Source organism: Centruroides vittatus, unplaced genomic scaffold (assembly GCF_030686945.1).
Source record: "Centruroides vittatus isolate TY-2023 unplaced genomic scaffold, ASM3068694v2 contig_983, whole genome shotgun sequence".
Lineage (NCBI taxonomy): Eukaryota > Metazoa > Arthropoda > Arachnida > Scorpiones > Buthidae > Centruroides > Centruroides vittatus.
The window spans coordinates 502810-522561 of record NW_027122654.1 but is presented as its reverse complement, the minus strand read 5'-3'; the positions used below and the strand labels follow the sequence as shown (position 1 = coordinate 522561).

The following is a 19752-nucleotide window of genomic DNA, read 5'->3' as shown; positions in this document are numbered from 1 at the left end:
GAAATTAGAGAATGTCCACACATACAAAATACATCAATGAAAGACTGAATATTTCGTTATATTATTATACATTCGAACAATCGCCAGTGCATGTCGACAAGCACAGATAAGCTTTAGTGGAGGTCAAAACAACACCCAATAAGACGATGTCGACAGAGAGGTGACAGTCTATCGCCAAATCCTTTGTGGGTAGCCGGAGGTAAAACAAGGTTGTACCTCTTTTCCCAGCAATGGTTTGGTGGAAACTGCCCACTTTGTCACTGGATGACGTTTTTGTTCTTTTGATCCAGTGAAGTGGGGATCGGTTTGTCAGCTTTATACCCATAATCGGTTCATAATTTGTAAAGAAAAGTTACTTTCCATAGATGAGATTTCTTCTCAAGAAATATTGCTGAGAGAAGCAGCTGCAGCTAATTCGAAAAGTGGAGGACAAGATTATACACACTGTCATTGCAAAAAGAAGTATTCCACAAATAAATTCAGTTGTAAAAGGAAGGGACTCTTGTGCAATTCAAAGTGCCATAACAGTTTAAGTTGTTGCAATAAATAAGATTGTATAACGTTAATCACATAATTTATGTGTAAGTTTATTATTGTATTATTTTCTTTAATGATTTAGAATGTACTGTTCATTTTAGGTTCAACAGTTTATTTACATGTGCTGTTACTTAAGCTCTCTCCTATTTTGACATATTAAAAAGTTGCATTTTGTCTTAACATAATAAAAATATTTTTATTCACGATTCACCATCAGTGCATGCTAAATGTCGACATTTGCTGGTGTATAGTGAGAAATAATGATACAGTAGAGCATCGATTATTCGACTTAATTGGGGACTGGGATTGGTTGGATAACTGAAAAGTCGAATAACCGAAAAGTATGAAAAAATACATTATTAGTATAGTGTATTAGGCCTGGTTTAAATACTAGCCTCCCTTTCATAGTTGAGCCAGTGTTGCCAGCTAAAACATGCAAAAATTTAACAAAAATAATATTAAAGTAGCCAAGACATAACCAAATATTGTAGCGCCACATCACTGGCGGACATTTGAATTTGCCGATTAGAATGCGGTCGGTTAACCGATAAGTCGGTTAATCGGGGGTTGGATAATCGATGCTCTACTGTATTTAGTAAATATTTTGCACATACACGAAAACACTGTGTGAATGCTGACATTCACCGGAGAATGTTGACATTTGCCAGATACGGTCATTCACAGTAACACACACACACACACACACACACACTTTATTAAAATTGCTTAATTGATATATTCTCTAATTTTCAAATCATGGAATTAAAAAGAATTATATTTATGAAAATAAAATTTAGGAATTTTGTATATTTACATTAAAAAATTTAATCTATTAACATTAATAAATTATTTATTTTACTCTTTACAACATTTTAAAACCTCAATAATTTAATTTTTTCTAAGAAAATTTAACATAGGCAATGAAACAGTTACAAGTTTAAAGATATGACAAGAACAGTACCAAATTATTGGATAGGGCAAAATACAGGCATTATTATTTCATTATCTCATTTCTATATTTATCATTGAAGATTATCTAGAAATTAGCGAAATTAAGATACAATTCTTTACCCTAAATGCAAATCCAAAATTTCTTGCTGCTGAAGTAAGGGCGGCTTCATCAGGAGATTGGGCTTGATATTCTAAACGTCCTGTTTGTAATATTAATGAATCGTTTAACAATTTAATAATATTTATTATTAAGTAATTATTATATTACAAAGGCAAAAAAATGCAACCAATTATAAAAGTTCAAATATTTATTTATGTAATTAAAACTGAACATTTTAAATAAATAAATTTTTCCTTGAAATTGAAATATAAAACCTTGAAATTAAACTTTAAAGGTTTCATATAAGGAAATCTAGTAAAAATTTCCTTTAATTTCTTATATTACAGCTCCATAAATAATTTAACAGGCAAGTTTAATACCAGAAATTAAGAATAAAATTTCAAAAATTAACATAGCTAAATTGTTTAAAGAAGGTAAGAAATGTTTAACAGGAATTTTAAACTTTAAATCTGATTTTCAATATAAAAAAATTAAACAAAATTTGGGATGTTTTTCCAGTATGAAAAATGATAATGATTCATATCCTAAGAATTAGTTGAATGTAAAAATTGTCTTCAATTTTTTATAAATACCTGGAATTAAGTAAATAATAATTTAACTACCTTGCTATTATAAATGAAACTTTGACCTTCAAAACAATTTATTAAATCAGACTAAATTTACAGAAAAATGATTAGTTCATTGTCAAACATTTATGATAAAATTAAAAATTACCATCTTTCTCTTCACACATAACTGTGTGACATAATGCAAGAAGAAGAAAAAATTCATGGGCGTGTTTATCTCCATGCATTACATCATCTAACAGAGCCTTATCGTAAAACTTAAAGCTTGGTTCATACAGTGGATTTACTGAAAAATCGACGGAAGGTGTGTTCTGAAACAAAATTATTTTGCATTGTGAAATATTTTAAATATATACAAATAATTTAGTTTTTTTATATGAACTTGCAATATATAATACAAAACATCTTTCTGGATATCAATGTAAAGCTGTAATTGTAGTATAAAATACAAGTTCATCATAAATAGAATATTTTATAAAAAAATAATCACCTCTGTTATTTCTATAGGTTCCTTTGTTACCTCATCAAGGACTTCTCCATACATATGTCCCATAATTGAACATTTGTTAAAAGTCATAATGTTCTGCGTTAATGTGCCAGTTTTGTCTGAGAAGACATATTCTATCTGGCCTAATTCTTCATTTAATGTGGTTGTATGGGCTCTGGCAGGAGTATCATTGGGTGCATAGTACATCTGTTGATCCCAGTTAATCCACTGACTATTCAAATATCTTATAATTTCTACACTGTATAACAAACAACAACATTAATTTTTTGATTAGAAACTAAAACTGTCAAAAGTATGCAACAAATAATACTTAAAACATCATACTTTACCTGACATATAACGATATGGGTACAACAGTGTTTAATACAATTGCATATGAGAAAAAAACCAAAACAGAAATAACAGTGGCCCCCTCTGTAGTTCTATTAGGAACTAAATCTTCCCAAGGTAAATAGATACGAAAATGTCTACCAGTAACAGTTTCCCAAACACCACAGGCAATTGTACAGAACAAACACATACTAAACAAGAAGAATACAATCTATAAAAATAAGAGTTTTGTTAGAAAATTTTCAATTAAAAAAAATATTATAATTCAATTAGTATTTTGTTTATCTAACTTAAAATTATGATTTCAAACAATGAAAATTTATTTTTGATCTTAGTATCTTTAAAAACTGAGTAATTATGCATTTTTTACATTCCATTTCTTGACATAGAACTTCACATTACCAGGAAACAAGGAAATATATGTATATATCTAATAACTATATCCTGTTTGTAGATTTAAAGAAAATTTTTAAAATTTTATGCTACTTTTCCATTTACAACAAACCTCATGTTTATTAATCATGTTCTGAGAAGGAAAAGGAAAACCTGTATGCATGCCTACATCCAATCTTTCATTTTAATGGTATAAATATATACCATTATGAAACTAATACCTGTACTGTATGCATTATATTGTTTTGGCATTATTATTAAAATCTATCAACTGTGAAATAAGTATAATCATATTTGAAAATTTTTATTAAAATTCATTTAAACAGATTTCCTAATGAAAACATGAATGTTTTAAAGATTATAATTAAAACAGAACTAACCTAAACTGAATTTTTTATTAACCAAAATATTTTTATTATTTCAAATTGGAATCAACAGCCAAATATAGAAATAAATAAGTTGGATATATGCCAATTGAGATATTTTTTTAATACAAAAGGCCATAAACAAGTTATATAGAAGAGGAAAACATGCAATTAAACAACAATACAAAAATAAAAAAAGAAATATATATTTGTTTATGTATAAATTGTGAATAGCTATCATGACAATTTTTATTATGCCTTGTAAACACTAAGAGGCCTTTTCTTGTCCATCATAAATTCAGTCAAATTCAAGAAAGTAACTGGGAGATGGAGCTAATACGTCTGAGACAAACCATCCATGAAATTCCTGATGATTTAAACTAAGCTTGCATCTGAATACATCAGAACAATAGCCCGATGATGTTACTGACTCAGCTATTCAGTTATCATTAGACAATTTTTTTTGTGAACTTTGATCAGTATAATGCTTGACATAAAAATACAAAAAATTACAAATTCCTTATATATTTATCTAAAACATTTTTCATTTATGATGTGAACAAGAGTGACAAATAGAAAATGCAAACTGATTCAAGTCAATTTTGTATGATGTTATTTAATTATTAAATAATATTAATTAAATAAAAAAAATGACGAGTTAAACCTGCAAATATATTATGTTATATCATGAAACAAAAGTAAGTTATATTATAAATTTTGTGAATATATCTGAAATAAATACATTATCTTTTTACTGTTTAATTCATATCCACATCAGATAATCTAGATAATAAAACAAATGATATGTCTTTTTGTTCCTACATAATCTCTATAGATCTATGAGGGAGTAAAGCATGAGTTATCTGAGAGAATAATCTATATTTAAGGAAACTTTCTTCTCAAGTTAAAATTAGCAAGAAATTGACTTTATAAATATACATTTCTAGACACTAATATGAAAAAGAATATATTCATTTGTCTACTTAGCTATTATTTATATTAAAATTGCATTAATTTTATTTTCTGATGAGTCATCATTACACAATTAAGAAAACCCTAAACTTGAATATGCCATAAACACTGTACTGTAGATAAACGTTTCTCAACCTGGGGATGGTGGTGATATTAAATGGGGTTCGCAAACCAATAATGAAATCATTTTATGAGAAAAAAACATTATAAACTTATAAACATTTTACTTACAATAACTACACACGTAAAGAAAAGAAATTAATGTGATGGTTGCATTTGTTTACATTTATAATTACAGTCAAAATTCAATTAGTAATAGTAAGGTTTACTGTTGTTATTCCTTTGGGTGGGGTGGGGAGTTGCAAAATATTAATTTTATTTATATTTACTATTTGGGGGATCGCGGAGCTAAGAAGGTTGAGAATCGCTACTGTAGATATACAATTTAAACTAACTAATGATTTTAAAAGATTTAATAGTTTAGAAATGGATAAAAATATGTCAAAATTTATTACTGTACATGTATTAAAAATGTGATAAAAATCAACAGAACTTGGTAAGTAACTCTCACTAATAAAATATTTATATAGCTGGCTATGTCATTCATGTGCATTAACTTTTCATGTGATTTACTCATTATAAATTTAACTCAAATTTATTTCCCTAAAATTTCTACTAAAATTTATTAGCTATCACAATAAATATTCAATTATATTTAACAAGAAGTTCATTTTCTCTAAAACTCAGACATTTAATGGTCTCAAATATACTTTAATTCCATTAAATAATTAATGCTTTATTTCATATGAATAATATTTTACTCTTATTGAGATTTCAGTAACTTAAGAGCTAATACTTTAACTATTTGATAATTATTTTTAAATCAAGAATATATTTAAAATTAAGAACATTAGATTAAGATATATTTGAACTTTCATAACAGACTTAAAATCAATTATAAAAGTTCAAATATTCAAAAGATTTCATTCAATTTTATATGAACAACATTAAAAATTTACAAAAATCAAATTAAATTTTAGATTTTCCAATGTTTAATTTATGTAGCAATTTAACATCCCGTCATTAAACTCATTAGAAGCTCAACAGTAAGATTTTAAAACATTCAAAATATATATAGATGAGTAACTTACACCAATGATTAACCAGTTTAGAAGACGATCAAGACTTGTCCGCTTGAATATAGTTTTACCGCTGTTCTGCATAAGTTTTGTATCTCTACCGGCAAAGATAACTACACCATAACACCAACGAGTGTTCCTTAACACGCATCCACGCAGCAAAAGTTTATCATTATCTAAAGAATAAAGATGATCTTTCCAAAACAAGTTTCCCTCGAATTTATTCAAATTGTTGTTGGGTGGTTCACATTTTATTTCTCCTATTTGAAAATTCATATAAACATTAAAATTAAGCATTTTACCAATATGATTCAATTATAATTATAATCATAATAATTATAATTATCACCATCGAAACTTCCTAAATTTTTTTCAGACTCTGAAAGTTCGGCTGTTTCTGAAACAGCTTGTCTACATTTTAAATTTGTTTCTCTAGAAATATAAATAATTATACAATTAAATAAAAATAAATACATATCTTTAGTGTCCAAAACTTATGCTCACCCATCTAATTCTGCTGTTTCTATGTAACAAAGGCCATTAGGTTCACTAGTAGAAAGTAATAAAAGATCTGCCTATGAACAAATGACAAATAGTTTTTATTTTAATAAATTATTTTAAATTATTATTTCAGTAAGGAAACTAAATGACATACTGGAATAAACTGATTATTTTCCATTCTAACAATGTCCCCAACTTGTACTTTATACCATTTTTCATCAACTAATTTCCCATTTCGTAATACCCGTAACACCCTGTTATTAACCTGATTATCACTGCGGTGACGACGCTAAATTTGACAGTATAAAAAAAGGATCTGAAATGCCATGGGAAAACATCTAAATTATTTATTAAAATGACACAAATAGCAACCTACGATATCATCCACAGCATCTTTCAGAGCTGTCAGTGAAAGTACCACTATTAAAGGCACTGCTGTAGTAACTGGAGTAAGGGAAGATATTTGAGGTATAAGCTGAAAGATAACTTTTATCAATGATTTATATTATTGGAACTTTATTTTAAACAACAAATATTACCTGCAAAACCAATAAGCAAAGAAAATAAAAGTTGGCTAGCCTCTGAAACTGTTCAAACAGATTCATAGGAATAAATGTCAGGAAAGTATACTTGGATGTCTTGATGTAATTATTCTAGAAAGTTTAAGGTGTAAATTATTATTCAATTTTATTTCTATTTTCTTAACAAATTTTGAATAATTTAGATAAATATAACAATTTGGAAATTACAGAAACAAGAAAACCATGCCTGAGAAATAATCCACTAGTTACATCACTTACCAAGATAACTTATGAGCTTAATTCTCATAAAAACTTGAAAATGGGTTTGAAACTTACCGCATATCTAAACTGTGTGTTGAATTCAGGATCATTTGCTCTGATGTGTCTTTCTGTCTCTGTATAAAAAAAAATTATATATATTCAATTTAATGCATTACAATTACAATTTATTCTTAAAAATGTGTGTGTATTTTTTATATCTCAAGTGGATTATGTCCATTCCTAAAGACCCTCTAAAAATAAAAAAATAATAATAAAAGGAATGCATGTATATATAGATTCATAAATAAACCAAAACCAGATTAAACCTTATGAAAATAGAAAAGTGCAAACAAGCAAATTTGAAGGACAGATATGCCATATGTCTTAAGTAGTAAGCGTTAATGAGGTCAAAGAGGAGCTGTAATCAATGAACTGTTTATAAAAATTACACAAATGCCTTTTCCAATTTTAACTCACAGTCAGTAGTTAAAAATTTATTATAATTGAAAACACAGCTTTCCTATTTTAAAAATTAATTCTAATTAAAAAACATTGTAAAAGATCTAAGTTTATATCTGCAGACAGGTGATCATGTAAACTCAACAGGTGTGGGATGAAGCCATGTATATAGCACAGGGGAGAGTAAGTGCAGGAAGAGATGTATGTACTGTACAACTTCAAGGTCGTTCAGTTATTAGTCCTTGTCTGTTGTAATATAATACAGCAGCAAACGTGCTGGACTGTTGAAAAGCTGAAAACAAATCACACTAGATAATAACCGGAAGCAAAATTAAAAATTATATTATCAAGTCTAGTGAAAGGGACCGTTTAGTAGTAGTATATTTCTTTTATGAGGCGTTAATTAGAACGTAACGTAAACTACTCCAACTAGTTTTAGTTAAAATAATAATAATAAAAAAAAGGTTAGTAAAACCTAATAAACTATAATTATAACTAAAACTGGTAGCATCAGCTTGGAGTAAACATCAATAACTTTAACAATAAACCCCCTTTGTTCTTTCGCTGTATCAGCAAAAACGAGACAGGTCTAATTTTCTGGTGACATTTCTGTGTGTAAAAAACTATCCAATAATCTATCGTGCGGAGCCATTAATGGTCATTTTTCAGTTATTTTCTTTTGTAGCAACGTCAAAACGTATCGTAGCCATCAGTCAGAATTAGGGCATCTCCCGTTCTTTCCGTTCCAGTGTGAACTTAAGCGGTTAAAAAAATAATAATAATAATTCGTGATTGATGTTGAAATTACAAAATCTGTGATTTTTCCAGATAAATAATTCAGAGGGGAGAGACAGAGCGAGAGCGAGAAAGATAAATTTCCAATGCAGACCACCCCCTAACTCGATTGTTATATCAGACCTTGGCAACTAACATCGTGCGCCAAAATAGAAATGCTGTATCAACCACGCCCTGGATGCTCTAACGGAACTTTCAGTTTGTCTGGTATCTCGTGGGAGAATGAATGATGAAACAACCCTGGCGCCACGCAATAACTTTTACGCTCTTTTGATTAGATGCGACTCTGTTTTATTATAGTAGTAGACGATTCTGGTTAGGGATTACTGTCTCTATTTGCTTACAATTACCAAAATTAAGTATGTCGAACACTTGTTGAAGTCTGCTCACTTTAATAAAATGCTTCTTTTTTTTCTAAAGTGGACTTTTCACAGAAGTTTTACAGTAAAAGTTCGACACTATTTTAATAATCGATTTTTCAGAAATAAAGATTTGAGGGTTTTATTAAGATATTCGCCATAAAATCATAAATCTGTGAGACACTTTCTATGAAAAACATACTGAAATGAATGGCGTACAACGTTACTTAATGCTTTTAGTTCGTACTAAAAACGCAATCTTAACTAAATTATACGCATTTAGAATATTTTAAATTTAAAAACTGATTAAATGTGACGATTACGTGACTACTTAAAAACAAGGTTAAAAAAATACAATTATTTTTTTTTAATTTTACGATTACTGAGTATTTTTATTAAATTTTAATAGTGTAATGATGAGCAATTATACAATAAGAATATAGTCGCGTTTCTAATAAAAATACAGTACTATTTAATGTTCTTAGGAAATCGTTGTTAAGCGAGCAGTCGAAAATCGAATTTTTCTTCCCCCTATAGATTCATTGTTATTCTAAATAATAAAATATCCAAAAAATATATAAATAATATAGTATACGTATACAGCATTTTGAAATAATAACAAATTTGTACCAGTCGTAAGGTGGTTCTACTTTATTACGGGTAGGTTAGGTGTGTATACATATATGACACTGTTTAGAGGTGGCTGTTATTGAAGATTATACGCAAGCATACAGTCGAACCTCTAATAACGACCGCCTCCGAATAACGGCCATTTTTTGTGTTTCCGTCAGTGGCCGTTGTTCAAAGGTTTGGCTGTATATATTCGCACACACTGGACTTTCAATTGCTTTACGAGCAGTTACACTGAAAAATATAACGTTAGAAATATGAACAAGTTACGAAAATCTATTGTTTAAACCAAAAATTCTGATGACATAACTCAAAAATCTATAGGGGAAAGTAGCCCAAATCGCACCAGTTTTACGAAAGTGTGTATAAAATTCTTAGATGGCGTAACAATGTCAATTCAATTATTAAGTCGTTTAAATACATATTTGTTCTACCGTATACTGTTACTGTACTATACATATCAAAATTTTCACTTCAAACAATTTGTTTTTATTTACGTTTATATAAATTTCTGTAAACGGTGCATTTGGTCGACTAGTCTCTCAAATCACACCAGAGATTTCCAAAATCTCACTCATTCCCTGTGTGATTTAAATTAATAAATACTTATATTTTTCAAGTAATTTTTTTACTGCTTATGCTTACTTTTATTTGATGTTCTGAGTAATAAAAACTGCAAAACAAAAATCTAATATGCTAATTATGTGCATTTATAGCAGACGAAACTATTCTGTAAAAGAACGATACATGTTTTTTCATACATTCATATAGCGCTCATTCAAGAAAAAACGTGAAATAATAATAAAAACCTTTTATCAACAATTACGTATCGCCAATTAGAGGTATGATTTCAGATACAACGCCATTTTGTGAAGCAAGCGTCTTCACGACTTTTATAAGCCCGTAATAATAAATGCTGTGTTTATTTTACTCCAAAGTGTTACAAAAATAAAGAAAAACTTTCCTTTCAACAAGCACACTATAAACAAAAAGTGGACAATGGTAACTAAATTACTGCGACGTCATAAACGGCACTGAATTTCAAAATTGACCCAAAAAAATGGAGAAAATAACATTTTAAAATATAGAACTGGTGCGATTTGGGAGGTGATACGTTTTCGGTTAATTTCCACTAAAATTAGCTTCCTTCCAGAGTAGTAGTTCTAAATAAATCTTATTATAGAAGTTCCTCCTTTTTTTAAAATTCACAGACTCCATTATGTGATTATTAAGACATTAATTCCTTAAATGATCAATCAATTACCAAGAATATATGAAATTAATTATGTATAACGTCTAACTTCGTACATTAATCGAATGATTTATGGATACATAAAATATTTAAAAAGTTATTTAAAGTTCTTCTACAAAAATAAAATTTTAGAGCGGCTTTTGAGACCATCAGCATGAGGTCAATTCCCAGATTGTTAGACATCATTTATACTCTCTTAATTTTCAATGAGGACCTAATTACAATTTAATTTTAACCAATTTTTTTACATTAATTTCCTCCAATGTCACTCGAAAACTTAAATATAAATTTCTGTAGAAGTATACAACACGCAAATCTCTAACATTATAAAGCAATTTAACATTGACACAACTTACAAAATTATTTATTTGCATTTAAAAAATAATAATAATAATAATAACTTAAAAAATTATAATTTCGTTAAAACCATTTCTATGTTAAACGAAATACAAAAGAAATGTATGCTTTTATGATTTTATAAAATCAATAAAATAGAAACGAAATTCAAGAGAAATTCAAGGCACACAAATATTGTTATGCAGATGCCAACTTGTTTAAAACGTGGCGAATGCTATTCTAAGTGTGTAGTGTTTTACAAACGAACCTCGAAAAAAAAATCGATCTTGTTCCAATCGTTTTTTTACGTTATACACTGGTTAGATCGATGTAAAATCAAATAAACTATCTTTTCCAGGATTTTTCCCAACCTGTTTAGGGGAGTTATAGAGGAAGGGTAAAAAAAAAATCCATGTATAAGACATTACCATATCAATATGGAAACTTGGCATTTCTATAACACTGGAATAAAGCCAAAAATTCAATATTCATACAACTGGTTGTGTCAATATACATTACTTTCACTTTACAGATGATAGGCTGGTTATTTAAACAGCATTAATGACTTATAACAGGCGATAAATACAATTAATACAGATGCTCAAGTAGATTAACAACAGTAAATCGCCATTGAAAAGTAATTTTTTTCCTTTCCTTTTCTAAACAACAATTTATAAATCAATTGAATAAAATTTCTCTCTTTAAACTTTTATTGATTATTTAATCAATTTTATATGCTATTCAAAGCTTATATTTTATTTAAAATTTATGTTCCTGAATTAATTTTCTATCCTTTTTTTTTTAAGTTAAATTGAAAATTTATTATTTTCATTACTTTATCAATTAAGTACAGTATATAACTGAGATGAATAATATATATTTTTAAGTATTATTCGAGCAAAGAATATTTGCTTTAATTATAATAAAAGTTTGCAAATATTAGTTTAATTACTTAATTTGTTTACTTATATTGATCTTAATGATAAATATTAGCTTTTTTTTTTATATATACATTTTTATTACTAACATGAATTTCATTTAATAATTAGTGAGTGTATCTTGTTATAATAATTAGTAACTTTAGTCATAAATGATCATTAAACTCTATATTGTAAAAGTTTTTAGAAATGATGTCATTTGTGTGGGATGTCAAACATTCTGAACTTAATGAAATCACTTCCTAGTACTGTTTTATTTAATACAATTACTTTAGTTTCTTCTCTCCTTTTTTCAGAGCTGATATCAATCTTTGTATTCTTGTTTTAAAAAAAAAATTGTAATAAAACTCCATTTATAAATTCCTTTTTAAATTTAACTTTTTAAATGGATTTTCTATGTTCAAGTGTCATTTTTACCTCATCTCAGCAACGAAATTACTATAAAAATCTAGAGAACAAAAAAAAAATAATGGCATTTATTCCCTCAAGTAACTGACACCATAAGAAGAATGTCATAAAATATCACTTCTAAGCATTAAATATTGGTAGCAGTATTAGTGATTGCATAATAAATGTTGAGTAAGAGAATAAATGCTAAGATGATGAACAGATTGTGTTTTTTTTTCAGTTTATTTCAGGTCAATTCTTGACAAGTTAACTGTACTATTTTTGATGCCGTCAATTAAATTTAAATCAATTTTTTCAAGCAAACCTGTGCCTTTTTCAATTCATAGCTTACAAAAAAACTATAAAAAAATATGCTATTTAAAACTCATGTCTAATAACTTAAGCAATATCATGAAATTATATAATTTGCATAACATAAATAAGCCAAAGCATGACTGTCAAATCCTATCTAGATTTATTATAATGATTTAGTACAGTGGGAATTGCACAAGACATTTTTTTTAATAGGTGGAAACAGAAGAAATATGTTTTCAGATTAATAATCCAGCAGAGACCATTAACTTTATTTATTTAGCTGGCTTTGTGCAAGTGTTTTTAAGTATATATAACAATTTATATCAGGTATTTAAACACAAGCTGATAAAATTGTTATCAAACACCAACTATTTCACATCTAACCTACTTAAATTGCACAACTTTAACTGGTTTAGCAAAAGAAACCTTGTTTAAATTCCTGACTCTAGGCCTTTTCTGGTAGTAGTATCGATTCCTAGAACTGCATTGTTCCAAATAGAATGCAGTTTTTTTTCAATTAAATATATCCTGGTTGCCATTAAAAATCACCAACCTGATCCATCTCACTGTATTGCAGTAATACCACATTTCCAAGTTGATGTCAAATTTTATAGTGTTACCAACACTCAAATTTGGTTGATCTGTCAGTTTTTTTTTAAATGTTCAATTTATGGCCTAGTTTAAATTGTATTTAGCACAATAAAACAAAACATTCTTCTTTTAGACATTATCCACAGCAATATGTACGAAATGTTTCCACGGGCAGAAATCTTTCATATTCGGGTAAATTATTAAAGTTTTTTTTAATTATTTCTATAACATTTCAGTAATCTTACATAAATAGTAAGTAATGTATAAATTTTGATGTAAAAATAATTACTCACCATGGATTTTCTCCCTCTTCCAACAGTCTTTTCCCATATTGTAAATAGAGATATGTGAATGTTATCCATGCACTTCTCAATGGCTATTAACCCACCACCTAAAAAAACATTTAAAAAAACTACTTAGAAAAATTCAACTTGACAGCTGGATCAATAATTCCAGCAAACACCTTCACAATGAAGAGAATTATCACGTGACACGAATTCCTAGTATATTATAAACCTTGACCTAGCGTAATCCATTCTGTAAGATATAATATAGAAGAAAGGTAAGCAAGAATTGCGTCACATCACCACATGACATCAGCTAAGGTCATGCAAAAGGATGTTATCCAGAGAAAGGTCTTCCTATCCGTAGAAACCGGTTACATGCTGCTTTACATCATTTGAAGAGACTGAGATTCCTTCATATTAAAGTTAAGATTACAGCATTGCGTGCGGCTTAATTCGTACAGAAATTCAAGAAAATTCGTATTTGGAACGGCATAAACACCATCAAAATGTCGGACGTTCACCACTTAACCTACTAAATATAGACGTGTGTCTAGTAGTGTCATAGCTATAACACAACTTTAAAGATCTTAGAGTCTAGTCTACGTCTTTATAAACTTTAAAATTATACTTTAAAACAATTTTATGTGACGTATGAAAAGAAAAATCGATATTATCTGAAAAATGCAAACATATGTAACTAGGATATATCGTGCAGAAGTGTTCATTTATCATTAATCGTACTCGAAAGAATTGAATTTGTTGTGTGCACTTCTAACTAGGCTTATACCTGGAATTTGTTACCAAACTAATTACACTTTTTCGCTTATTATTTACGTTTAATTTTTGTACATTTCTTAGAAAGTAATTTTCGAACCAATAGGCCGAGTAGAGAAGAAAAAAGTTCGAACTAAATGTGTAAAAGCATCGTTTGAATACAGGATGTGGTATAATTGAGAGTCGAGTCGGTCAGTGAACTTGTAACAAATGTTCGTCCAGTACCACTTAGAAGATATTAAAAAAAAATGACAACGTCGTTTAGCCGTTAGCCACCGTTAACTCAGTTTTTTCATAACGCATGTGCAGTTTATAATGAGGTCAATCCACTTCGTAGTTTTTTAATGATGATACTGTGTCATGTTATCATTAAAGGCCACAGAAAAGTATGCTAAAACTTCAACATAACTCGCACGTTTACAATACGATACAGCAATGCATTATGATAAAATACGCGACTAAAAATATAGTCTCGTATTTACATAACGGCATAAAATATTTTGAAACTTCAATGCAAGAAGTATAAACTTCAAATTAGCGTATAAAGCTAAAAACTTTCCTTAACTCCCACTCTAGAAGATTCCAAAACATCCACATTCAACGACCTGTTGCAATAACATGGAGGGCACAGTAATTAAAATTCAAATTGTATTCAACAAAAGCATTTCTTAACACTCATCCTAGTTGCAACTAGTTGACGTAATAGTTAAAATATAGTTGTAACATTCTTCGCAATTTGAATATCAGCAAGAATTCAACTCATCAACGATCCTTAACTCTCACCTTTCCAGTAGATATAGCAAGTGGGAGAATGGCCCAGTTCGATAGTTAAAATTTAAAAAATAATCCCTATAAATTAGCATACAATCTTCGCAATTTTAACGCGAAGGACAACGGAATCAGCTATCTGGAATTCGGAGATTTCCCCCACACTTCGCATTTTACACTGAAGTAAACCTAAGTTTAGATATTCGCATTTTCTGCAATATTTTCTAAAAGGATCAGATTGGTTCCTGTCAACTTGCCAAATTTAAAGGCTCTAAATAGATATCCGGTACTTATCTAACAAACGAAAAGTTATATGAAGTAAAATCTCTACGTTATCTTTTCGGATAAAGAAAGAAGAAAAATGAAGGGATTTTTTTCTGGAGTTATTTTAGTCTTAACATTTAGTCTAAAGTTTTCTTAAATAGCAGGTGTTTCTAGGAATGGCGATGTACTGTACAGTACTGTACTTGAAATTAAATTACGTGTTAATTTAATAAATTGCATCAATCGCGGGATTTTGAAAACAACTAAAATGGATCGTTATTGTGGATTTCAAGCGTTAAAATGCAAATTAAATACATGAAATGTCAACTTTAAAGTTAATCAAATAAGTTCAAGGTCTAAAAAGTCTTAACCAATATTCTTTTGTAAGATGAAATGCAAAAACTGAATCGAAAAATTATTTATTTGTTCCATATTTTAAAAGGTGATTTTTTTAATATATATAATTCTCCATTACAACAATAATTGAACATACACCTACCCACACGAATATTTTGTTTACTACCGCATAAATAGGTCTTTCCTTTATGGAACACGCAAAAACGTGATTATTTTCAAGGTAAAATGGCCGCAAAACGTCGTAAGACAGCGAGAGTTATCTCTTTGTAATTTTTTTCCTCTTCCTTCCCCCTTCGCGTTTTCAATCACGTCTTAAACGGAAACGTTACGCCATGACTAAGTTTCGAACATATTATATAAATCATAATTTGTAATTTTTTCTATAGAATAAAATTGAGATTGATAGTCAGTCGACGAACTTTTGCAGCCTGTGTTTGAATATCACTTAGCAACCAGAAAAAAAAAGAAAACAAACTTTTAAGAGTTAAACAATGAGTGCGTGAGATGGAAAACACATGTGGGATATAAGGAGAACCCCCGTTGCAAATGATATATTTCAAGTTTAATAATGGCTAAAAAATCGAAACCATTTATAGTAATCAAAAATAAGTTCTAATATCGATTCTACTGCAACATGTGCTACGTGATACTCTTTAAAAAAACACTGCGTTCTTACAAAATTCACCTATTTACTATATTTAAAACTAAGTTAACTGAGCAAGTTTCTATTTTTGAATTAGTTTTCGCCTCTTTTTTTACTAGTTTTTCCCCTTTTTAAATACCAAATGGCACCTGCTACATCTCTCAGAAGTGCTGCATAACTGTACTAAAAGAAATGATTTTTACATAAAATTATGAACCCCGCTGGAATTCTTAATTAATTCGATCTCTCTCTATCTCTCTGCACCCAACACGCGAGCGATTTTTATCCAAAACCAATCCATGTTACTTGTATTAAATGTTAATTATGAGGATCTTGGAAATGTTTTCTTCCATGTAACCTTTCTAAATAATTAAATCCAAATTTCTACAATGGAAACATCGATAAGGTTCGTCGACCGACCTCGCCCATTATCAGAACTTTAATGATAATGTAGTCGACTCGAGTGAAGCTATGTTAAGCTTACATACTTGCAATCACCTGTTAGTACCATAGCTATTTTCTTTATTGTAATATTCATGCGATTGGCCTATTTACAATCAATAAACAAGTAGAATCGATCAGCTATCGCTACGGTTCGAAATCGATAATTTACAAGCATCGATCTCTATCGGAAACGATGATCAATGTTTAAACTGAAAGAAAAATGGCGGACGTGTCTGAATTAAAGCACGATAACTCTACATCACAGAAAGTTTTCGCTGTGTTAAAGGTGTCATCGCACGCATGATTGATTTATATATATATATATATATATAAATTTTTCCACTTAAAAGATTGAAAAATATGTCGACACACACCAGTTGCACCTTCAAGGATGTCAAACAGCCGCAAGCATTTATTAAGCACCTATAGAAAATTAGAAAGTTGAAGACGGATCAACTATGCATTAACTACATATTTTAAATATGCCCTCGTTTAATTTGATTAATTTTTTTTTTTTAAATTCTGAAATGTATTATATGATACAGACGAGTTTTTAATTCAACATATAACACAGTAGATGGGGATATTAATGTAATTACATTTTTAATTTACTAAGTAGCTACATTTTGTACTACATTCCAATGTTTGTTTACATAGTTTCTAAGCGGAATTCAAGCACGAATGCATAACCTTGGTCATATTTAGAAAAAAACTTCCATCTGAAAGAATCCATTGTGTACACGGGTCAAAATCCCTTGACAAAACGGGTTCTTTGGTTCCTAAGCCAAGGACGAAAACTTGGCTAAGAGCACGGAAGAATTCTTATATGCACACATACATTCATAAATAAACAATTATCGGGTGGTTGACCTACGATAATAAATAGGTGTTGGGCTCTAAAACTCATTAATGTGTGTCTTATGGATTAATTTCGAACTTTGCACGCGTGTTCGTGTCTACTTCCATGATGTTAATATGTTACGTTTAACATCGGGTTTTTCACGAATTTGACAAGATTATTACGCTAATTTCGATAAATACTACTTTTTCTCCCTACAAAAACAAATAAAAGTCAATTACACACTTCAAAACAAAACCATAAAGCAACTAAGTTAAAAAAATCAAGCGACTCAAATGCAACCATGACAACAAACATGGCAGCTGCCATTTTTGGAAAGGAAAAAAATAAATAAATAAAATCTTAATTCGATCTTCAGTAATATTTTAATATAGAATTTGAATGCGATTGTTAAGAATAATTTAATTTAATTTGAAAATTATTACGTACTTAAACGATTATCATTTTATTAAATGTTAGCATTAATATTTCGTTTTTGCTGTGTTTTGGAAGAAAAAAAAACATAGAGTAAATATGATTAAAGGGAAAGGCGCCATAATGGAGTCTTCTTAAGTAAATTACTGGTAAGTTTGACGACGTTAATTAGCTATAAATTGAAGTTATAAAGCACTTTAACAAATCGAAATTGAAATTCTCTTCTGTTTGGTATCATTAAACATATTTATATGCATAAGTATGAGGTTTGAACTTTTTCATGTAATTCCTGTTTTAAAGTAATAATTAAACTGGCTTAAATAGACTCAAAAATATTCAACAAGTACAAAATACATTATAAAGGACAAGATACAAAATACATTATAAAGGACAAGGTTACAGGACATAAATTATGAAATAGTAATTCAGATACTTTTCATTGTGACATTAAACTATGGACAAAATGGGCAACAGCCTGGAATCCCACTAAAAAGGGGTCCAAACCAATCTTTTATAATAAAATATTTTCCCAAAATATTCAACCAAAGAAAACTGTCTGAAGACAACACTGTATATTGGGCCTCCTAATTGAAATGTGAATGAGTCCCATAAGCTATAATGCACCACTGCAAAGAATCATACGAATATAGTTTCCCCTTTCTAGAATGAATTTCAAGATAAATTTTAGACATTAATAAATGAATTTTAAAGAAACTAGGTAGATAAAGTTCTAAACTTACAAATCCTCTGTACTAATAAGCATAATCTTCACTAAACAGATGATTAATTGAATACATTAATGTCTAATCCATTAACAACACAGTAACCAATCAACCTCAAACTCATTGAGTATCAATAATAGATAATTACCACCACTTATCTTCATTCTAGTTTCAGCTGTGTATATAGATTTACATTTTTATTAAAAGTTTCAAATTCTGTACCTAAACTGTTTAATTAAAACCAAAGAAATACAAAGCTTTTCATCATTTATAAATTCTGATAGAAAACATTAATCATTTAGATGAACTTTATACATAATTTATGAACATTTAATCTAACAAATGTAAAATTTCTCTTATTAATTTTACTTTAAATGTTTTATTCTTTGCTAGAAAGACATTTTAACAAAATTATTCTAGAGAATTTCCTTTAGATCTATCCATAAATTTTTAAATAAAATATTTGATATTGAAGATCTAAACTAGATCAATCATCTAACTCCCAAGTTTTATCTTAAAAGATAAGTTTTTAACCAAATATTTTATAAGTTTAAATCTGATATAGCTTACGAGGAGAGGGCAAAGTTTCAATCAATCATGCGAATGATTGACAAATCAGTATTTAATGTCTAAGTTTCTTATAAAAATTTAGATTTTTGATAAAAAAAGAAATTAGAATTTTTACATAATAGAGAATAATACAAAAACTTTTTAAAAACAATGAAACTAAACACAATAGGTATTTGAATTAAATTTTCTAAAGTGGCATTGTTCTACTTTAATGCAGACAATACTAAACAATAACATTTAAAGAACCAAATACTTGTGTGCAGTTAACCATGCCTTTTATAAATTTATTACTAATAAAAATACAAAGGTTAAATCTAATTATAACATATTATACCATCCATATTTCCTTATTTAATTATTTTCTAGATAAACATTCTTACTTGTGTACCGTATTAAATATTTAATTATTATTATAATACATTA

At 28.7% G+C, this 19752-nt stretch overlaps 1 protein-coding gene across 1 annotated transcript in view; it reads right to left on the bottom strand.

The window, feature by feature from the left end:
- The window catches only part of LOC136985926 (phospholipid-transporting ATPase ID-like), a 42902-nt gene that overhangs the window by 22311 nt on the left and 839 nt on the right, over nt 1-19752 (bottom strand). The window contains exons 2-13 of the mRNA XM_067283327.1: nt 13521-13618; nt 7241-7299; nt 6923-7036; nt 6760-6858; nt 6538-6672; nt 6387-6457; nt 6232-6314; nt 5895-6142; nt 3013-3224; nt 2666-2921; nt 2324-2486; nt 1609-1688 (exon numbers count right to left, since the gene is read on the bottom strand). Of these exons, the coding sequence (XP_067139428.1) occupies nt 1609-1688; nt 2324-2486; nt 2666-2921; nt 3013-3224; nt 5895-6142; nt 6232-6314; nt 6387-6457; nt 6538-6672; nt 6760-6858; nt 6923-7036; nt 7241-7299; nt 13521-13557 (1557 nt within the window). The 5' untranslated portion in view covers nt 13558-13618. The remainder of the gene's footprint in view (nt 1-1608; nt 1689-2323; nt 2487-2665; nt 2922-3012; nt 3225-5894; nt 6143-6231; nt 6315-6386; nt 6458-6537; nt 6673-6759; nt 6859-6922; nt 7037-7240; nt 7300-13520; nt 13619-19752) is intronic.